Source organism: Xyrauchen texanus, chromosome 33 (assembly GCF_025860055.1).
Source record: "Xyrauchen texanus isolate HMW12.3.18 chromosome 33, RBS_HiC_50CHRs, whole genome shotgun sequence".
NCBI lineage: Eukaryota > Metazoa > Chordata > Actinopteri > Cypriniformes > Catostomidae > Xyrauchen > Xyrauchen texanus.
Window position 1 is genome coordinate 11,265,267 of NC_068308.1, and position 19,605 is coordinate 11,284,871.

Here is a 19,605-nt window from a genome sequence, read left to right on the forward strand (position 1 = left end):
TACTATATAAAATTTTGTAGGTCTTTGATAGACTTTCTTTAGGCTGCTCTTATTGTATAAAGATGGTTGTATGTATTGTAAGCAAAGATTGTATATAAAGATGACAAAAGTATTAAAATGAATAACACAGATTTTTAAAGACTTCATGGGTCCAAAAAATTGCATCCTATGACAGCTTCATCTTGCTTGTCTGCATAAGTATTGATCAGTTCAGGGTGAAATAAACCAGGGCTTGGAGCAAAATGTTTACTTAAAAACAAAACAAAAAAACATGTTATCTAACATTCAATAAATAGCTCAAAATATTCTGTTTTAGGCCTATCTAGTTTTAGGTTTACTGCATCAGCAGGCACTGTATAGTGAGCTGTGGCTGTTAGATATTTCTCTTCGCTGTCCCAAGAGCAATTATTGTTGCATGTGTAGCTACTACAGGCTGATTATTTTTTTTCATGAGAAAAAATTTAAATCAGCTCTAAAAACATACAGAAATCACACTTTTAAAGGGACAGTACACCCAAAAATGAAAATTCTCTCATTATTTACTAATCCTCATGCCATCCCAGATGAGTTTGACTTTATTTCTTCTGCAGAACACAAACAAAGATTTTTAGAAGAATATTTCAGCAATGTAGGTCCATACAATGCAAGTGAATGGTGGTCCAAAAAGCACATAAAAAATTTTGAAGGACCAAAAAACACATAAAAGCAGCAGACAAGTAATTTATCTGACTCCAGTAGTTATATCCATGTCTTTTCAAATATGTGGCTTAGAAAAAGTTCAATATTTAAGTCCTTCTTTACCATAAATCTCCAATTTCACTTTCACATTCTTTTTCTTTTGTTTTTGGTGCATTCTTTGTATGAATCACTACCTACTGGGGAGGGAGGAGAATTTATAGACATGGATTAAACCATTGGAGTTGTGTGGATTATGTTTACCCTACCTTTATATGCTTTTTGGAGCTTCAAAGATCTGACTCCCATCAGATTTGCTAAAAATCTATGTTTGTGTCTAGCAGAAGAAAGAAAGTCATACACATCTGGTATGGCATGAGGGTGAGTAAATGATGAGAGACATTTTGTGTGAACTATTCGTTTAACTTCAAAAAAGGAGCTGTATTCCGATCTAGTGCCAAATAACTGTTTGTGCTTATCTGCATAGTTTACAGCTACTGTATGCATTGTTGATTGTTTTATATGGTAAGATACGTGTGTTTTATATTTTGACCAGACTTGTGCTCATAGCGACAGTCAGTTGGGAATTCTGTCTCTCATGACACGTCATTTCTTCTTACACACACAAATAATGAGACCAAGGGCAAGTCTCTTCCAGCTCTTCCTTCGCTAACCACACCCTTACAACAGTGGTAGCTCCTGAACGCACAGGTAGAACAACACAGAGTTCTCGTGCGATATACCGGACTTCCTCAGTCACGGACATGGACGTTATGCTCGGCTGCAAAGCGCTTTAAAGTGAAACTTACGACAAACTTAAGTCATATTAAAAATTACAAAACCACACAGAGATGGATGAGAAGGACATCGAACAAGGTGGAGTGGGCGCAATGTCGAAAACAGATCTGGTAGGTCTCTCAGAAAGTTGAAAGCACCTTCGTTAATGGAGGGATTCTACTGTACATGCTATTGTAATGTTACGGGGAAAATTGCTGATGATGAATTCACTCGCACCAGCCTGCATAACACAGCATCGTGAAAGTTGGCTATGAGCAGGATTGCTGGAAGTTTCTTTAATCACCAAGGAGTAGATACAAGAATATACTGTTCACGTGCTTCTTGAAGCTTGTTATTGGTCACACTTTTCTGCTATGGTTATGTTACAGTGCAATTACATTTGTTGTACTTTTGTAATGGAACAACTTGCATTTAAAGGAATATTCTGGGTTAAATACAAATTAAGGTCAATTGACACAATTTGTGGCATAATGTTGATAACCACAAAAATAATTTCCACTTGTCCCTCCTTTTCTTTACAAAAAGAAGCAGCAAATAATCGAGGCACTTAGAATGGAAATGAATTGGGCCACATTTTGAAGGGTTTAAAGACAGAAAGGTGAAGCCTTTTATGAAAGCACTTACATACATTTTCTGTAAAAACTTGTTTATCACAAACAAGAGATTTTTAGAAGAATATTTCAGCTCTGTAGGTCCTTAGAATGCAATGGTGACCAGAACTTCGAAGCTCCAAAAAACACATAAAGGAAACATAAAAGTAATCCATATGACTCCAGTGGTGTAATCCATATCTTCAGAAGTGATATAATAGGGTGTATAGTATAATGTGGGTGAGAAACAGATAAAAATGTAAGTCCTTTTTTACTCTAAATTCCACTTTATCTGTTTACTATACACCCTATTATATCGCTTCTGAAGACATGGATTAAACCCCCTAAATCATATGGATTACTTTTACGATTCCATTATGTTATTTTAAGTGCTACAAAGGTCTGATCACCATTCACTTACCTTTCAGACCGACAGAGCTAAAATATTCTTCTAAAAATCTTCAATTGTGTTCTGCAGAAGAAAGAAAGTCATACACATCTGGGGTGGCATGAATGGGATTACATATTTAAAATACAAGTAACGGTATTCCACTACAGTTGCAATTTAAATCATTGTTAATTTGAATAAAGTTACATTCAAAAAGTATTTTGATTACTGAAGAGATTACTTTGCATTTTAATATTCCTTTAATATGCAGTGTTGGGTAAAATAGTAGTCCACTGCAAATTACTAATTATTTTTCACTTTAAATGTATTTATTGTTTGAAAAAGTAATCCCATTACTAATTACAGTACTTTACCTATATAACAATTTTAACAGAAAAGTTTTTATTTTCAATCAACAAATTAATAGTAATGTGTATATTTCCACAGAAATACAAACAGACGTATACTGTATTTGAACATAATTCATGTTTTGAATGTTTTACATAAATTATATTATTTTATAAATATGTAATGCTTGTAAACTAAGTAATGTACTGAAAAGTAATTAACATAATTGAAAGTCAGTAAATGTAATCTTAAAATGGAAGTCACACTACTTTTGCCTAAAAGTAATTAGATTACAGTAACTCATTACTTTGTAATCAGATTACACCCTTGCCTATTTTTGCCTATTTTGTGTAATGGCAAGCCTATTGAGTAGATCAAGGAAAGTGGGTGTTACATAACAGAATGGAGACATGAGAATGGTGATTGGAAAAGTAGGGCTTGGTGATGTCAGTCAAAAAGGAACATTGTTTCAGAAGCAGAACAAGTCATATATTTTCATAAAAGATTCCAAAAGGCAAACATTTGTTTTATTTGGAATAATAAGACCACAAAGGTGCAATAAGATAGTAAATATGGTCCATTTAAATTTTGTGATGACTTCAGTGAGCCTTTATTTTGAGCTGTAACTGATATCTGTTTGAAGTGATCATTGAATTGAATTACTAATGCATTTTTTGAAAGTGATCCCTAAACAAACAATATCACAAACACTTGCTGAAGTATAGTATCAATATAGTTAGTTTTTTTGTATTTTCAGTGTACATGTTTACCAGTGTATGGAAATTATGTTTCTGATTTTAGAGCTGGATTCCAGAATTCTTTAAAAAGAGAGTGTGCACAACATTTGTGGAGGACTCTTTCAGGTGAGATGTCTTGATTTGGAGTTTGCTTTTATTCGTGCTATGTGGGAATAACTGTACACATCAGTATAAAGACAGTCTTTACATCCAAACACATTCTCATAAAGAAACTTAGTGACCCGTGGTCCATACTGTAAATGTCACTCTGGTGCATTATTCACTCGTAATGGAGCATTTTTGTCAAATACATTATTGTGAATGTACCACCTGTTATGTGTTTATATTGTTGAGAAGTGGTTAGGTTAGGGATGGGGTTAGGGGATGGAAAATGTCTATATAATAGTATAATGTAGCTATACCAATTATGATGTACTGTAAGTATACTGTAATAAAACATATTCTGATAAATACATAATATCTGAAGATTGCCAAGCTTAAGACGGAATATGCTTTGTGTATAGCTACAGTATAACGGATTGAGCCACCTTCTATCAATCTGTAGTAATGGACGTCTGTGTCAGTGTGGGCTCGCACGAGACACTCACCAGTCTGTGGCTTTGGGCGATAACTTCAGCACGGCCATGGTCAGTCACTGGGACAGCACACAGCACTCCTCAGAGCAGCCAACGGACGCCTTTGGAGATCTAGAGTTTACCGGAGCCAGCAAAAAAAACAGATATGTGTGTTCCCACTAAACAGGATAATGATCTGTTCAAATGTAAATTTTGCTATACTTTAATTGGCCTATATGAATCAAGGACCATATACAGTATATAAACCTTCCTGGACTGAACTTTCATGTCATAGTGTGCTGGGCCATATGGATCATTTGTGGTCAGCTTTTATGCTGTTATTTATGTGTTATGCATAGAAACTTGATACCTTTTTATATACAGTAGGTACAGTGTGAAAAATAAATTGAATAATCATCATGAATTAAAAGACTCCACAAGTTCAAGTGCAAAACCTGATATTCCAAATAGCAAGGGAAGCAAAGAAATCTGACCTTTTGAACACAAGAGTTCGAACGTTCGGATAGACCGATTTTAGCAAACAAAACAATCAGAGGTGAATTCACTTTTGCGCATGCTATTTCAGTGTAAGAACCTGCATCTAATTCACTAACCGCCCACAATCTAGTTTAAGCAGGTGTGTCAGATTGCAGTGGTCTGCTGCATCCTCCAAAAATGTATTTTTTGAGATTTAGATTTTTACTCCCTTTCCCACAGTTTTTGCGTCTCTCCAGTAGCACACCCCCTTCTAGGGTCTTTGAAATCATGAAAGTACACTGGAAACTGAAACAGCCCAACCTGGTGGTGTCAGTTGTTGGTGGTGAGGGGAAGTTAAAGATCAGAGGCTGGGTGCGAGACTTGCTGAGGAAGGGACTGGTTAAAGCAGCACAAAGTACAGGTGCCCTCGCTTTCCTACCACACATTATATTATTCATGATCTCATTTTTTTATTCCTATTGTCTCCTGTACGGTCAAAGGTGTGAAAGTGGTCATATCTGGTATAAGTTTTAGAATTATTGTCAAGTTATTTTAGAGTTTAGATTCTCATGAATGAGCTTATTTATGTTATTTATACCCTTTTTTGTGCAAAAATGCAGATGCCATGTGACTAATTTCCTGTTGAGATGTCACTTGAATGCACTGAATAGATTGAAATGAGAAGTGTGTAACCACAGTGACTTAAGGAAACCCCTGCCATAACTGTGCCCAGTATTGTCAACTAACAGGATCCAAGCAGTTATATGAATCATGCATTTATTTCTATACTAATTGCATATAATTAAAGTCCCAATTTCACAAATTAATCCTGGATTAATTATATAGTCAACCAGGATTATAGTTTTTATTTTACACTCTAGCAGAAGAGAAAATCTGCCCACCTGTCTGCCTGTCTGTCTGTCTGTCTGTCTGTCTGTCAATGAAATAGTAATGAAGAATATTTTTGTGTATTATTATATGATAAAAATAAAATGTCTTACATTTTGGACAGATGAGGCAAAAAGAAGTTAAAATAAAGTTAATTTTGGACAATGTATGTGATGTGCATATATACTGTATACTGTACACAGGAGCATGGATCATAACTGGAGGACTGAAGGGAGGCATTGGGAGGTGTGTAGGAGAGGCTGTGAGGGATCACGTCCTTGCAACGTCTTCTGTGTACCTCAATAAAGTAGTTCCTATAGGCATCGCTCCATGGGGTCTTGTACAGAACCGCCAACAGCTCATCAACCCTGAGGTAACACAACATATTTATAATTATATATGTAATTATTATTATAATATACTGTAAATTCAAGTTGTTATTATATACATTTTAGGGACAGCTCACTGAAAAATGAAAATTTCTCACCTTAAATTTTGAACCCCCTCTTGACTTTCTTTTTTTTGTAGAACACAAAAGGAGATATTTGGCGTAAGTCTCTTGTGTGCAAAGCGCAGTGCTATGCGTTACGATTGTTTTATCCAATTTTCGTGACAGCGCTAATTCTAAGCTCAATTTTAATTGCCAGCGCAAAGCCGACTGGGCATGGGTGGGAGTGTTTGTGGGTGTATTTTATGTTAATGAAATGGCGCAAAACTTAATTTGCTGTTTCCTGATAATTTGGTCATTGCGTTAAGACGTTTAAATACTAGCTCTTATCTCAGCGCAAAGTCTAAATTCATTTCCAGCATTTGCAGTTTGGAGATTTCACCAGCAGGAGGTGTTGAAGCAAATATGAGATATGTGTAACATTTTCTAGAGGTCATGGCTTTCAATTATTATTATTATTGCTATTCTTATTGTAATGTTAAAGTCACTGCAAAAGGGGACGGTGGAAGGAAAGAGAAACATTTTTTGATTTGGTATGATTTTTTTGACCGCCTCGTTATTTTGATTTTACTTTTATTTCATTTGAAGTGTAATTTGAATTAAGAAATATTTTTGAATAAATTGTTTTGTGTTTCCAAAAATTTATTACATTTTTCAAAATCAATGTCGACCTGTAGAAGTGAAGTGCGTGCCGATACAATCACTGTTAATACTAGCCATGATTTGAGTGTCAGTAGATGAAAATGATTAGAAAATTACCTTGAGCAAGGCCCTTGAACCTATCTGGTCCAGGGGCGCCGTATCATGGCTGACCCTGCACTCTGACCCCAGCTTAGCTGAGATATGTGAAAAATAAATAATTTCACCATGTTTATGCAGAAATGTATGTATAATGTGTGACAATTGATCAATTTAATTATTTTTTTAACATTTTCCTTGTGTATCAAAGGTTCCCTTTTAACAATTACGCAAAAAATAACATAATCCATATTTTTATTCTTCCAATTCATTGCATACAGTCCATTTCTTATGAGGTTCTACCATCTTTGTTTATATCACTGGTACTTGACAGGGACTGAACTGTATAATAAGACGAAGACTGTGCCAGGGAAGAACCTGATTGACCTGATTAGCGCCTTGCCAAACCCACTTGCGCCTAGACTTAGCAACACTTCATGGCCATGCCCATTGACTTTGCTCTTATGAACTGAGACATTGTGGTGCACTTAATGCTTATGCGTTTAAAATAGGGTGCAGAATGTTAGGGAGCATTCAGTTTCTTTGCATCTTTTGTAATACAATGAAAGTGAAAGGTGACTAAAACTGAACATTCTGCCTGACATATGCATTTGTGTTCCACGGAAGAAAGAAAGCCAGATGGGTATGCACAAATATGATAAATAAAAATCATAGAATCCTTTTAAGAAAATATTTTTATATAAATTTAGATGTTGGCTCAAAAATTTCACAACTTTTGGCAATCTAATCAAATTATGAGTCAAGAAAGAGATCTTAAAAACATTTGATTTCTTTTCATTTATCACATTGAATTTTTTTTGGCAAATGTAGTAAATCGTCCACATATTCAGTGCAAAATGTACATAATCTGTACAGTATATGCTACTTTTAAAGGTACACTGCTCCAGAAGAACTCAAATGCTTATAATCATGAACCAATTTAAAGATAAACTTGCAAATGGATTTAAACACAGTTCTCAATCCATCACAAAAATGGTTTCTCTCTTTTTTCTGCTTCTATTAGGGAAGTTTTCCTGCAAAGTATTTTGTCTCAAACACATCTCGTGACACTTGTTATCTGGATAATAACCACATGGCCTTCCTCCTTGTGGATGATGGGACCACTGGCCGTAGAAATGGTGAGGTCAGCTTTAGAGTGCGTCTGGAGGACTACATTTCGCATCAGCGTCCAGGTACAGTGAGGATTATAGAGAGTATTAAGAACAGTTTTAAAATATAGAATTACTTACAACTATGCTCAGCCCAGTTTCATTCTAAATACTACATCTTATCTATATAATATCTACAGCTTATCTATGGTCTATCTACTTTCTATGGTCTGATGTTTAGATTATTTGGCCACCTAATGGTGATTTGGAGCTATTGCAAGAATAAGAGATCATAGAATAAAAGACAACATGGAGGATTATCTGTCAGAGTATATGACCTGTACAAGACATTTAGAAATGGACACAACTATGATATCATTTGATGAAGTCTGACAGTGTTTTAGTTTGTAAAAGGTCAAAGAGTTTTCAAGAGAATGTGTAATTTTCTATATATCTTGAAGACATTCTTTTAAATATTTTATAATCAAATGACAATACTAACAATATCAAGTTAACCTTCAAAGTATTGTAAACATTTGTTTTATCATCTTCTTTTAATTGTGTGGAATAATTTGTGTGTAACACATCTGGGCAAAAATAAGTTGAACTGGAATTGTATTAGTCCAATGGAAGTTTTGTGACAAAATGTAAATAATTATGCCATTCATTTTGACTGATTATGTCTATTTATTTCCTGATATGAAGAATAGATTTGTGATGTGTATAATTAACCCATCCTATGTGTTCAAAAGAACAAAATCGTCACTTTCGGAGAAATAGTAGTAACTGACTTTTATTAATAGAATACTCATGGTTTAGAGCACACAGACAAAACACTGTAAATAACGTTCATGTCTCATGTCTGGGAGCATTATGTGTGTGCGTTCCTCCTTCCTTATGTCTTTGCCATGCTGATCTATAATATATTTTTCAAGTGTCAGTAAACCTGCTTTTCTGCTCATTTTAAATTTTTGACTTATTTGTTCTTCAAACTCTTAGCAGGCATTAGATTTTCTAGACACATTTATGTCAGGATGACCACAGCAATATTTCAGATATAATGATTGGTCTGCTGGTTAGTCCAGAAATGAACGAGTTATTGACCAAGTTTACGTGCATTTAAGAAAACTGTTTATTGGACGTGGACGTGATGTTGGAGAAGTTTGGCTATGTTATCCACTATTGTGTGGATCCTCTCAGCGGTTAAACCTGAAACCCCACGTGATCTTTTAAGCCCATCTGAGACTCAGCTCACAACCTCAAACATCACTTCTGGATCAAGAGAGGAACATCAAACTGTAATGAAGGAACTCGAACAGTCCAGACCGACTTGCCTTTACAAAGACGAATGCTTCGTTTCGTGAATGGCAGTGAGTTTATGGTGGTGTAGAGAAAGCCACACTTTTATAAATCGATGATGTGTATTGACATCATTAACAAATGTGAAGAAAGTGGTACCTGCTTTTCTCAGTTTTTTAACCTTGACATTTAATATCTCTGTTACCTCCCTGTTTCCGCATTCATGCTTTCATTTCCTGCGTGCCTCAATCACCTCCTCTGTACTTGTGACAGTGATTGTTGATGCATCTTCATTCAGGGAGATGACGCACATTTTTAAATTTAGTAAGAGACTTAAAGATTGGCTGCCGGGCGGCTATGGCTCAGGTTGTAGAACAGGTTGTCCACTAATTGCAGGGTTGGCGGTTCGATTCCTGGCCCACACTACTCATGCCGAAGTGTCCTTGGGCAAGTCACTGAACCCCAAGTTGCTCCCAATGGCAGGCTAGCCCCTTGCATGGCAGCTCTGCCGTGATTGGTGTGTGAATGTGTGAATGAGTGAATGAGACGCAGTGTAATGTGCTTTGTGGGTTTTTGCAGAAAGCGGCATTCGGAAACATCATGGAAACAAGAATGCAAATTTGTTAATGCCATTTAAGGGATTATGAGAAAGCGATTTAACACACATAGGTTTCTCCTCGAGAACGCAGCTTAATGTGGCCATGTAAAGGCATAAGCGGCGTTCTGATGGATGTTTGAAGAGTACACACGTGCGTGAACAGACCGAATAACAAACGTCATAGGATGGAGCCCAGCAATAGTGGGAAAAGCACATACACTTTTAATTATACCCATTTATATACAACAATGTAAAATATTGACAGTCCCTCACGTCCATGTATATGCAGTTGTACATTGGGGGAATTCCAGAGTTGTATGTAAGAGGGAAACCACACTAATGCAGTGCAGTTCCACTGCAGGTCACGATGAAAAGTTAATGAAACCAACACAGCAACAACTCTGGAATTGAAGCAATGGAGAATAAAATAGTGAAGTCTTCCTCAGATAGCCTGTTTGTTTTTTAAAGCACTGCAGATAAATTACTGTATGTTGATGTGAAGAAAGCTGCTTCCTGACTTGACTGCATGTATATGGGAGTAAAGAGGGTGCTGCTTATACAGTGCATATAAACCTTAATTCTGATTTATCGAAATAAACCACTTTCTCGTAATAAGCCGCTTTCTGGTGTCCATGTAAATGTAGTCATTTAGTCACATGACTTTTTGATGTACATCTTGTATTACTATTACATTCAATAGGATTTTATTTGCATCTTGGTGTTTCCATCCAGATGTTTTAATACGCTTTCCCAAAATGTGCATAAAAATAAGTGGAAGAAACCCAGATATTTTTTATAAATAGCAAAGAGGGCTGACCGATAAGCCTATTGATTACTGTAAATTTGTATTCTCTTGAGCAGGCAGTGCAACTATCGACATTCCTGTACTTTGTATGCTGATATCTGGAGAAGTTGCCATGCTAGAGGTGAGCAGGTTATAGTTATACAAAACACACAAGTTTTCTCTTCTATGTCTCAAACTTTCACTTTCTGTGTTTCTTCACCTCAGACAATAGATTTATCCCTTAAGGCTGCTATGCCTTGGTTGGTCCTTGCTGGTTCGGGCGGGCTTGCCAATTTTGTGACCGACATTGTGGAGAATGTGCAGTCTGCTTCAATGTCTCCATCTGGAGGTGCTGAGAAGGAGGAGGGGAATGCTAACATGGAGCTCAAAGATCGACTAGCAGAAAGAGTGAAAAAACATTTTCCTGCAGCGAACGAGACCGACAAACTGGTTGATAAGGTAAATATCATAGTTAGGGTTCTTTTTCCCTTGAATATATCAATCTGCTATGATATCAAAGAACAAAAGTGAAAGGTAAAACAGTTGCGAATCTTATCAAAGTTGGCAAGAACTTATGTTTTTTATTACCAAATTATTAACTTTTATAATTCAAATAATTGTAGTGACAGCCCTGGTTATTGGTATGAACTACTGAAATGTTGGTATCGTAACAACTCTACAGAAAGGTGTCTTTTCTGTTTCTTGGCTGATTCCCGATAGGTTGTAAGCATCTACCAGAACAAAGACCTCATCTTTATTTATCACGCAGAGCAAGATGGGGCAGATGATTTTGACACTGTGTTGCTTAAAACTCTAGTTCAAGGTAAACACACCCATCTGCAGAAAGTGATTGAGATGTACACGCAGAGTGCTGGTCATTAGTAATATCTGCTATCCCTCAATGACTGGGCTTTAGTCTACTGTGGATTTAGATTTTTATACATTCTATTTTCATGTATATAATTTCTGCCGTGTGTGTTTTGTGTTAGCGAGTAAACAGCGTGTTGCGGAGAGTGCTAATCCTTACGCTGATGAGTTGAGGCTTGCTGTAACTTGGAACAGAGTGGACATTGCCAAGAGTGAATTCTTCAATGGAAACATCCAATGGAAGGTAGGGCATTGGGAGAAATTACATTTTGTTATAAAACTAGGGCAGTAATTTTATTAACTCTTGTTGTTCAAACCCATATGACTTTATTTTCTGTGTGGAACACAAAAGGTGAATTTTTAATGAATATCTATGTCCATCTGTTCAGTACAATGTCAATGTCAGTTTAATGTTGACATCCATTTCGTGTTCATGAGCACTAAGCTTTATTGTTAAAAACAATGCAAGTTCTTGCATGAACTTGCTTGACACAGAGAAAGAGCTTCTCATGCAGAAAGTGGAAAATGGTCATAAAAAACATATATTGTATAATGTTTGTAAATTACTTTAATAACTGTAATAAATTAAAGTTATTGCAGTATACACTGTTATGTAATTAGGAATGTGGTCATAATCTGGTACTTTTCACATGGCAATGCAGTATGGAGACCTGGAAGATTCCATGACTGATGCACTTGAGAACAATAAACCCAAGTTTATTCGTCTCTTCATTGAAAATGGTCTGAACATTTTGGACTACCTTACTTATGGCCGCCTGGAGAAACTTTACAAATCCATCCCTGAAAACTGTCTGGCCTACTCACTGCTTCAGAATTTCCTCAATGTCCGCTTGAATGAGTCCAGCGCTGATCAACAATACAGTGTCAGTCTCTATGAGGTGAGGATAAAAGATGAGACATTACAAAGAATTTGTGTTTGCTATGATGACCAACATTTCATTTGCTCTACCAAATTTAAAAAAAGAGAAAATAAATTATTCTGCTTTCCTTCCATAATCTTGGCTTTTTAAAGCAATAGAAGTCAAAAATATGTGTGATTTCAAGTTTATTTGCAAATAAATTGGTTAAACTGCTGATTTCATGTTTAAGAACTATGCTAGCCATAATTCTAAAGAGAGATCCACCAATCAGAGAAGTCACTGTTACCATGGTAATGAGAATAGCACCATAAGAGCTCTGTGTAAGCCCGTTTTGTCCATGGTTTATTAATTTTTTTCTCTCTTGTTTTCTCGTGATCACAACCTAAATTTCTTGTGATCTCGACATAACAAATTTTGTTCAATTTCCTTTCGTTGCAGACCGCTAGCGGCAGTACTGAAAGCACTAGAGGAAAACTCTTGCACTTGCACTTTTACCAAGAACCCCCCTTTACGCATGACATGTTTTTAGCAATAAAAACCCCTGAACACGTCAGCTCGACCTCTACTTCATTCTCGCTTCACGGAATTGATTGTAACAATATTTTATGCAGTTTGTTTTTGAAGAGTGCTTCAGCTGACATCCGCAAAATGTTTTGTCACCATGCTTACGAATTGGATTACGAGTGGTTTTCTCCACTGCTAGCTACCAGTAAGTGCGGTTTATGAGCGATTTTCTCCGGAATTCGCTGCTCGCTATCTGGAAGCGCTGTTTACGAGTGTTTTCTCTAGGGAAGCACCCGTGAGATGGTCTTGTGCTTCTGAAAGGTTTCAAACTTCTGGTTGCCTGTAAGTTTTATACCTTTGTAAACATATACCCTCTGAAGCCCTGGTTGCCTAGGTTTAATAAGCACTGGATTTAAACTCATTGGATTGCTTTTAGGTGAGTGTTGAAGTTAATATGGATACATTTAGATGTTCTACATGCCCTAATGTGATGGATATCATGGATGGACATAATCAGTGCCCTGCCTGTCTTGGTGCGGACTATCTTAAAGAGATGTCTGATCCATGCTCTGAGTGCTCTATAATGCCTCTTGTTGTGCATCGAGTGTGACTGGCATGTCTGCATTCCTCTGCAGAGAATTTGCTGCTTTCTTCAAGCATCCCTATGTCTGATCGTAAGCAAACACTTCAGCATGACAAAAGGAATAAAAAAACTATAGAAGAACTTTGGTTCTGTAGAACTTCTGCTGCTCCTGGCCAGAGCTCAGCCTACAACAGAGGCACAGGATAAAGTGGAGCCAGAATCATGCACACCATTGTCACCAGCTATGTATGCAGAACAGTAGTTAGATGCAGTGTCATTGGCTGCCTCTAAATGGCTTTTGGCGCAAATCCGGTCACAACCTTAGTGATTGGTGAAAGTCTGCCTGCGACCCAGTCACACCACTCTGACAGTGATAATGTGTCTGACAAATCAGGGGGGTCATCTTCAGTGGTAACGATCTTGGAGGGAACGTTGAAAGCGATGCTCACCCATATTTATCTGGAACCCCCACAACTAGCAGTGGGCTCTTAGAATGTTTTTCTGCGACATGCATAAAGAGCCTCCTTTATGATTCCTCATTGTCGTGATTTTACATCCGTAATGGTGTCTGCATGATGGAATTCAAGACATGTCATGATCAACTGGCCGCACACTGGCTGTGATGCATGACCCGGAGGTAGTGGGTCTAGGCAGCATGATACCTGTAGGACCCAATGTTGCTGCGCTCATCATGTCTCCTGATGAGGCACTCCGTGATAACATGTGCTGCCCCAATGTCGAGTGCAGACACAAAGATGAACTGCTGTCATGGGTATACAACTCTACAGCATGTCTTGGTCCTGTTTCTAATTCTTTGGCGCATATGCTTGTTGTGTTGAACTCCTTCCTGAGTGCAACATCCTCTGACCCATTAGTGATGGATCTAACTGAACTTGTGAACAGCTTTGGGCACTCTGGTGCAAGCACAGCCCCAGGTTTGTTTGGCCAAATCCCCTTTGCCAGAGGTCTGTCGGAAGAGTTGCCGCTAGTACCTGGTTGAATCTTTGGACCTGCAGCACAGGAAGCTCTGGATCGGTGTGTTTCAGTCTCAGAGACTCGTTCCCTTCATGTAGGGACAGCTTCAGCCCCCAGTGCACCTGCAGCAACCCCTGTTGCTCGCTATCAGATTGTTGGTGCAAAACCTACATTTAAGCCTTCTCATCATTTTTGTCGACTGTGGGCTGTTTTATGGAAAGTCAGCTGGCTCATTGAGGGTCAGTAACAACAAACCAGTGGCTGCTGACTACCCTCTCAAGAGGCTATCGTATACAGTTTCGCTGTCAACCCCCTGTACACACTGGTGTGAGACCCACAGTAGTTCACGATCCACACCAGGTAAAAGCCATAGAACTTGTCAAACCCCAAGTTCATATGGGGGATTCTTTTCCACTTATTTTCTGGTCACAAAGGAAGACGGCGGGTTTCGGACAATCTTAGATTTGTTTTATTTTTATTGGAAGACAAGATGGTAACATTTACATGTGACAAATACTAAGTACTCATGTTACAGTGAGGGAGATAGAAAGGCAGCAAGGTGAATTTAAAGGAATTTAAATCATTTCCTAATGTTCTTGCCATTCCGAATGTTGCGCACGGCAGATGTTTTACAGGCCGTTATGTCTCAAGATTGGTTTGTGATGATAGATTTAAGGGACGCCTACTTTAATTTTCCAATTATTCTGGAACACAGACAATTCCTTTGATTTTTCATTTATGGGTGAAATATTTCAGTTCAGAGTTCTCACGTTTGGCCTCTCTCTGGCACCAAGTTTTTTTTTAAAGTGTGTCCAGGCTGCACTACTCTGTGTGGCATCACCACAGCAGGCAATGGATCAAAATGTCCAGTTGCTGGACCACACTACAGCTTTGGTGTTCACAGTGAATTGGGACAAAAACATGCTTATCCCAACTCAGTTGACCCATTTTATAGGTCTGACACTCAACTCTCCCACGAAGCTGGCCTCCCCCACACCGGAGAGGGTACTTTAAATTCTGACAGCATTGAAGCATCTTTGGGTGTGCCAAACGCAATGCTACATTACTTTAATGAGTCTCTTAGGGAAGCTCACAGCTGCAACAGCAGTGGTGCTACTGGGATTGCTATGGCTGAGACTCACACAGAAAGAAGTTCATACTTCATGGTAACAGAAAGAAGTTCCTCCTCAAAAGAGTTCCACTGGATCCACCACCTTTATTGTGGGAGGTAATAAGGACAGATGCCAGTCTTCTCAGATGGGGTGGAGTCTGGTGCTGGAGAGTGAATGGCACTTGGAGTGGGGCTTTGTGCACAGCACATATAACATTTTTGAAATTGACTGCAGTGTTTCTCACTCTACTCCATTTTCAGACGGTGCTCAGGGACAAACATGACTTAGTGCAGATGCTCTCTCATGTTGCAGGGTGTTACAGGGAGATTGGAGACTACACCCAGAGGTACTGCAGATGATATGGAAGACTTATGGGACCACAGTAGTCGTTGTCTTTGCAGACAGTCAGACAACTCACTGCCCTTGTTGCTGCTCTCGGATGGACGAGCCAGGCTCAGTGGGCCTCGATGTACTGGCTCACGATTGGCCGGACATAACATTGTATGCTTTCCCCCCGTTACCATTGATTTGGAGAACCCTGTGCTTTGTGCATGACTGCGGCCAACGTCTGCTGTTAGTTGTTCCTCAATGGCCTGTGATGCCATGGTTTCAGACCCTCCTGTCATTGTTAGCAGAGCCAACTTGTCCCCTACCCAGCAGATCAAATCTGCTAACTCAGTTGGAGGGGAGAGTTTGGCATCCTCACCCAGACTGGTTGGAATTGTGGGTGTGGATACTGTGTCCCCCGGGCCTCTCTTTGAGTGTTCACAGGGAGCCAGGGACAATGAAAATTGTATTCTAGTAAGTAGAAGGTGTTCTGTGACTGGTACACCAACCATGCCACTTATCCACTACACTGTTCTTTTCTACACTGTTCATCGTTCTGTAGGACGAATTTTAGATTTTTCGCAAGATCTTTTGGTGCTTGGATATTCTGCATCTACACTTAAGTTGTATGTAGCAGCTTTGGAAGCCAACCATTCTGAGGTGAGCGGTGTCTCACTTGAGTCTGACCAGTTAGTTGTGGCCTTTTTGAAAGTGGCTAACTGTCTGTGCCCTCCGCGGGGTGTGCGAAGCCCAACATGGGACTTGAGTGTGGTGCTCAATTCCTTATGTTAAGCACCATTTGAGCCTATAAATGGCTGTCTTTAAAGACTGCATTCCTCTTGGCCATTACAACAGCGAAGTGTGTGTGTGAGCTCCATGCATTATCAGTGAGCGCTTCCTGCTTGTGCTCGGGGCCTGATTTTAATAATGTTTCATTGTGGCCCAATCCAGCATTTTTACCCAAGACATTGTCTCCACAATTTAGGAATCAACCCATTATTTTGGCTGCTCTGCTGCCAGATCAGACTGACATGTGGGTTGAGCGATGGGCCATAAGGTCTTTGAAGGTTTACATTGACAGAACAGCAGCCTGGTGCAAGACTGACCAACTGTTTATTTCCTTAATTGATGCACGCAAAGGGATTGCACTCTCCAAGCAGAGCGCAAGACTGAATGTGACTCTCCTGCAAGCAGTGTGTGCTGCGGTGCTCTCTACCTGCTCTCATGACTGCTTAGGTATTTGTCTTCCACTAGTGCTTTCAGTACTGTATCTGGTGGTCTGGAACGAAAGGAAATAGAACACTGGTTACATATTTTACTGTGGTTCTATGACTGAGTGGAAGACCGCCAGAGTCTCAGGTCACTCGGAATTTGCAGGAATGATCTACAAATCGAGCTGACGTGTTCAGTGATTTTTACAGCTAAAGACACATCGTGCGTCATGGATGCTAACTTTATCATTCGATTCTCAGTCCAAGCGCAAGAGTTTTCAACTAATGCTTTTAGTCCTGCCTTTGGTGATCTTCCACTCAGTCATAGAACCAAAGTTACATACGTTACCAGCATTTTCTTGTGATCACAACTTAATTTTCTCTTGATCTCGTCATAACAAATGTTGTTTCTCATGATCACAACCTAATTTTCTTGTGATCTCAACATAGCAAATGTTGTTTTCTATCAGAAAGTCTTGTAGACTTTGTAAAGTTGACATTACATTTATTTGATGAAATGATATTGAACCACAGAACATATTTTCTATTTTGGCGGATGCCCCATCTGGCGGTCCGATGAGATTGCTACTCGAATCATCAGGAGACAGGAGGCAGGGGGCCAGGAACCTACACCAAAAAGGTTAAGAACTGGGTCTTTGTGGCTGAATTTCCATTCTGGAGAAGAGAAAAAGAGATGTGATAAATGAAATACAATGGTGTGAGAATTATGCAATAACCCACCTGTTTGTGGATTATCTTTGCCAAAAGATGAACAACATAACATAAAGCCCTATAATAAGGGCAGCATTGTAGTGCAATACTTTTTGTTGAAATATGAACAACATTTACGCATGAGCCCTTTGATAAGGGTGAGCTAGGCTTGTGCAGTACCTATGCAAAAGAAAACCATGCTTGGGATTGTGGAAGCCCTGGCGAGGAGGGCAGATATGATTGCATGATATCCTTGCAGGAGGATAGACATGCTTGAATTTGATAATTGTGTGAAATGGAATGTGTGTGGATGTAAAAGTGAGTGGCCCCTGGCTGCCACCTGATAAGCATGAAACTTATGTCTGATGTGATGATTTGAGGGATGGGTTGAATGTGTTTCCGGTATGATGAGGAAGGTTAAGCATTTTGATTGTGGATTCTGATAGTCCTTGATGAGCAGCGGTTGTGGCCGCAACGATTTTAATATAGTGAATAGGGAAGGTGGGACAGTGTTTGGGGGGTCAGATGTGAAATGTGAACTAGTTTGCAGATATTTAACCATGGAGGTGTAGGGGGCAGAAGGAGCTAGAGATTATAGATATCATTATACTATGACTGCACCCCGAGTGTTCTGTTTTGTAGTGTTTGAGAAACGGGAGAAATTAGTTTGGACTGGATGAGTCTTTTCTGCATGGATTTTAGCAGAATCTAAATGGGGGAGGAGTGAGGGGCTTAGTCATACAGAAGGTCTGAAATGTGTAGTGAGGGAATAGGAAGTGTGCTGGTGGGGGGACAGAGTTGATGAAGCTCCTGAAAATAAGATAGAGAGTCAGCGATTGAATTGAAAAGGAGACAATGAAGTGCAGTTGATGCTTTGCCATGTCAGATGTCTCAGTAGGGGCATAATGAGCCTGGAGGAGGACTGGCCTTATAGAGCACAGTGGTAGCAGTGTTGTCGCAAAAACAACGACATGTTTGCAGGCAGAGAGGGGACCCCATAATACGCTGATGATGATGATGGGGTACATTTTGAAGATGCGGATGAAGGTGAGCTGAGCGAGAGAGTGCTAAATTTGTGTGGCCATTTCCCTATGAACCATGTTCCTATAAATTAGCCTCCAAGACCTACGGAGGGTCCGCGTCCATGAAAAAGGACATGCCGTCTGAGGTTTCTGGGTTTTCATTATGAAAAAGGGAAATTGTGTTCCAGTGATATAGTAATTGGGACCAAAATCGGAGCTCTGATCAGCAGCCATCGTCAATAGATAAATTGTTTGAGTGTTATCAACAGAAAGGGCTAGTGTGAGAAGGTGAGAGATGGAGCGGCCTAAGGGACTGGAGATCACATGTGGAAACTGAAACTGGCGGGAGTAAGGAAGTGCAAACTCGGAAGTTGAAGCGCGAGTGCAATGACGGAAAATACGAGCAACGTAGAGGGGCTTTTTTTCCTCCTCCATTGGAGAGGGAATGCCCAGCTTGTGAGAAAGTTGTTTAAACATCCAGAGTGGAGCTGTCAGTGGCACGGGAATAGAGGAGCAGAGGATTGGACCGGGTGTGTATGTACGGGAGCTTATAATATTGGAATGATCCAGCATAAGCCTTACGACAAATAATTAAATGTGTGGAATACTTCTACACCCAATTGTAAGCTGGAAAGTAAAATTTGCCACATGATGCCAAAATGGGCCAGTCAGGGGGTGAATGGGCATGACTTTTGGAAGCGTCTTGATGTCTGCTTTGGTGAGGAGGGTGCCGTGCCCAGCCTTGGATGGGGTTGAAGTATGTAGATGCAAAAGATGATGAAGAAAAGTGATGTTTGAAGGCGAAGCTCCTGATAAAACCTGGCAACTTACATGTCATGGACCATGCTTCACAAGCTTCAGTCGACTGAATATTTGGTATCTGCTTCGCAAGAAGCTCTAATCCGGCACAGGTTTTATCCAAGAGTGTGGTGCGGAACAGGTAACGTGGCGTTGGGAGGC

The 19,605-nt window shown here is 39.2% G+C and overlaps 1 protein-coding gene across 2 annotated transcripts in view; it reads left to right on the forward strand.

The window, feature by feature from the left end:
• Nucleotides 1–1,343: 1,343 nt before the first annotated feature.
• Nucleotides 1,344–19,605, forward strand: part of LOC127627034 (transient receptor potential cation channel subfamily M member 4-like) — a 60,126-nt gene continuing 41,864 nt past the window's right edge. The window contains exons 1-11 of one of the 2 annotated variants that reach the window (XM_052103236.1): nt 1,344–1,583; nt 3,601–3,662; nt 4,102–4,279; nt 4,829–5,009; nt 5,680–5,849; nt 7,687–7,855; nt 10,530–10,594; nt 10,678–10,911; nt 11,173–11,275; nt 11,442–11,563; nt 11,982–12,218. In XM_052103236.1, the coding sequence (XP_051959196.1) occupies nt 1,527–1,583; nt 3,601–3,662; nt 4,102–4,279; nt 4,829–5,009; nt 5,680–5,849; nt 7,687–7,855; nt 10,530–10,594; nt 10,678–10,911; nt 11,173–11,275; nt 11,442–11,563; nt 11,982–12,218 (1,578 nt within the window). In that variant the 5' untranslated portion in view covers nt 1,344–1,526. Of the gene's footprint in view, nt 1,584–3,600; nt 3,663–4,060; nt 4,280–4,828; nt 5,010–5,679; nt 5,850–7,686; nt 7,856–10,529; nt 10,595–10,677; nt 10,912–11,172; nt 11,276–11,441; nt 11,564–11,981; nt 12,219–19,605 lie in introns of both variants that reach the window. The other variant, XM_052103237.1, reaches the window with a different exon arrangement.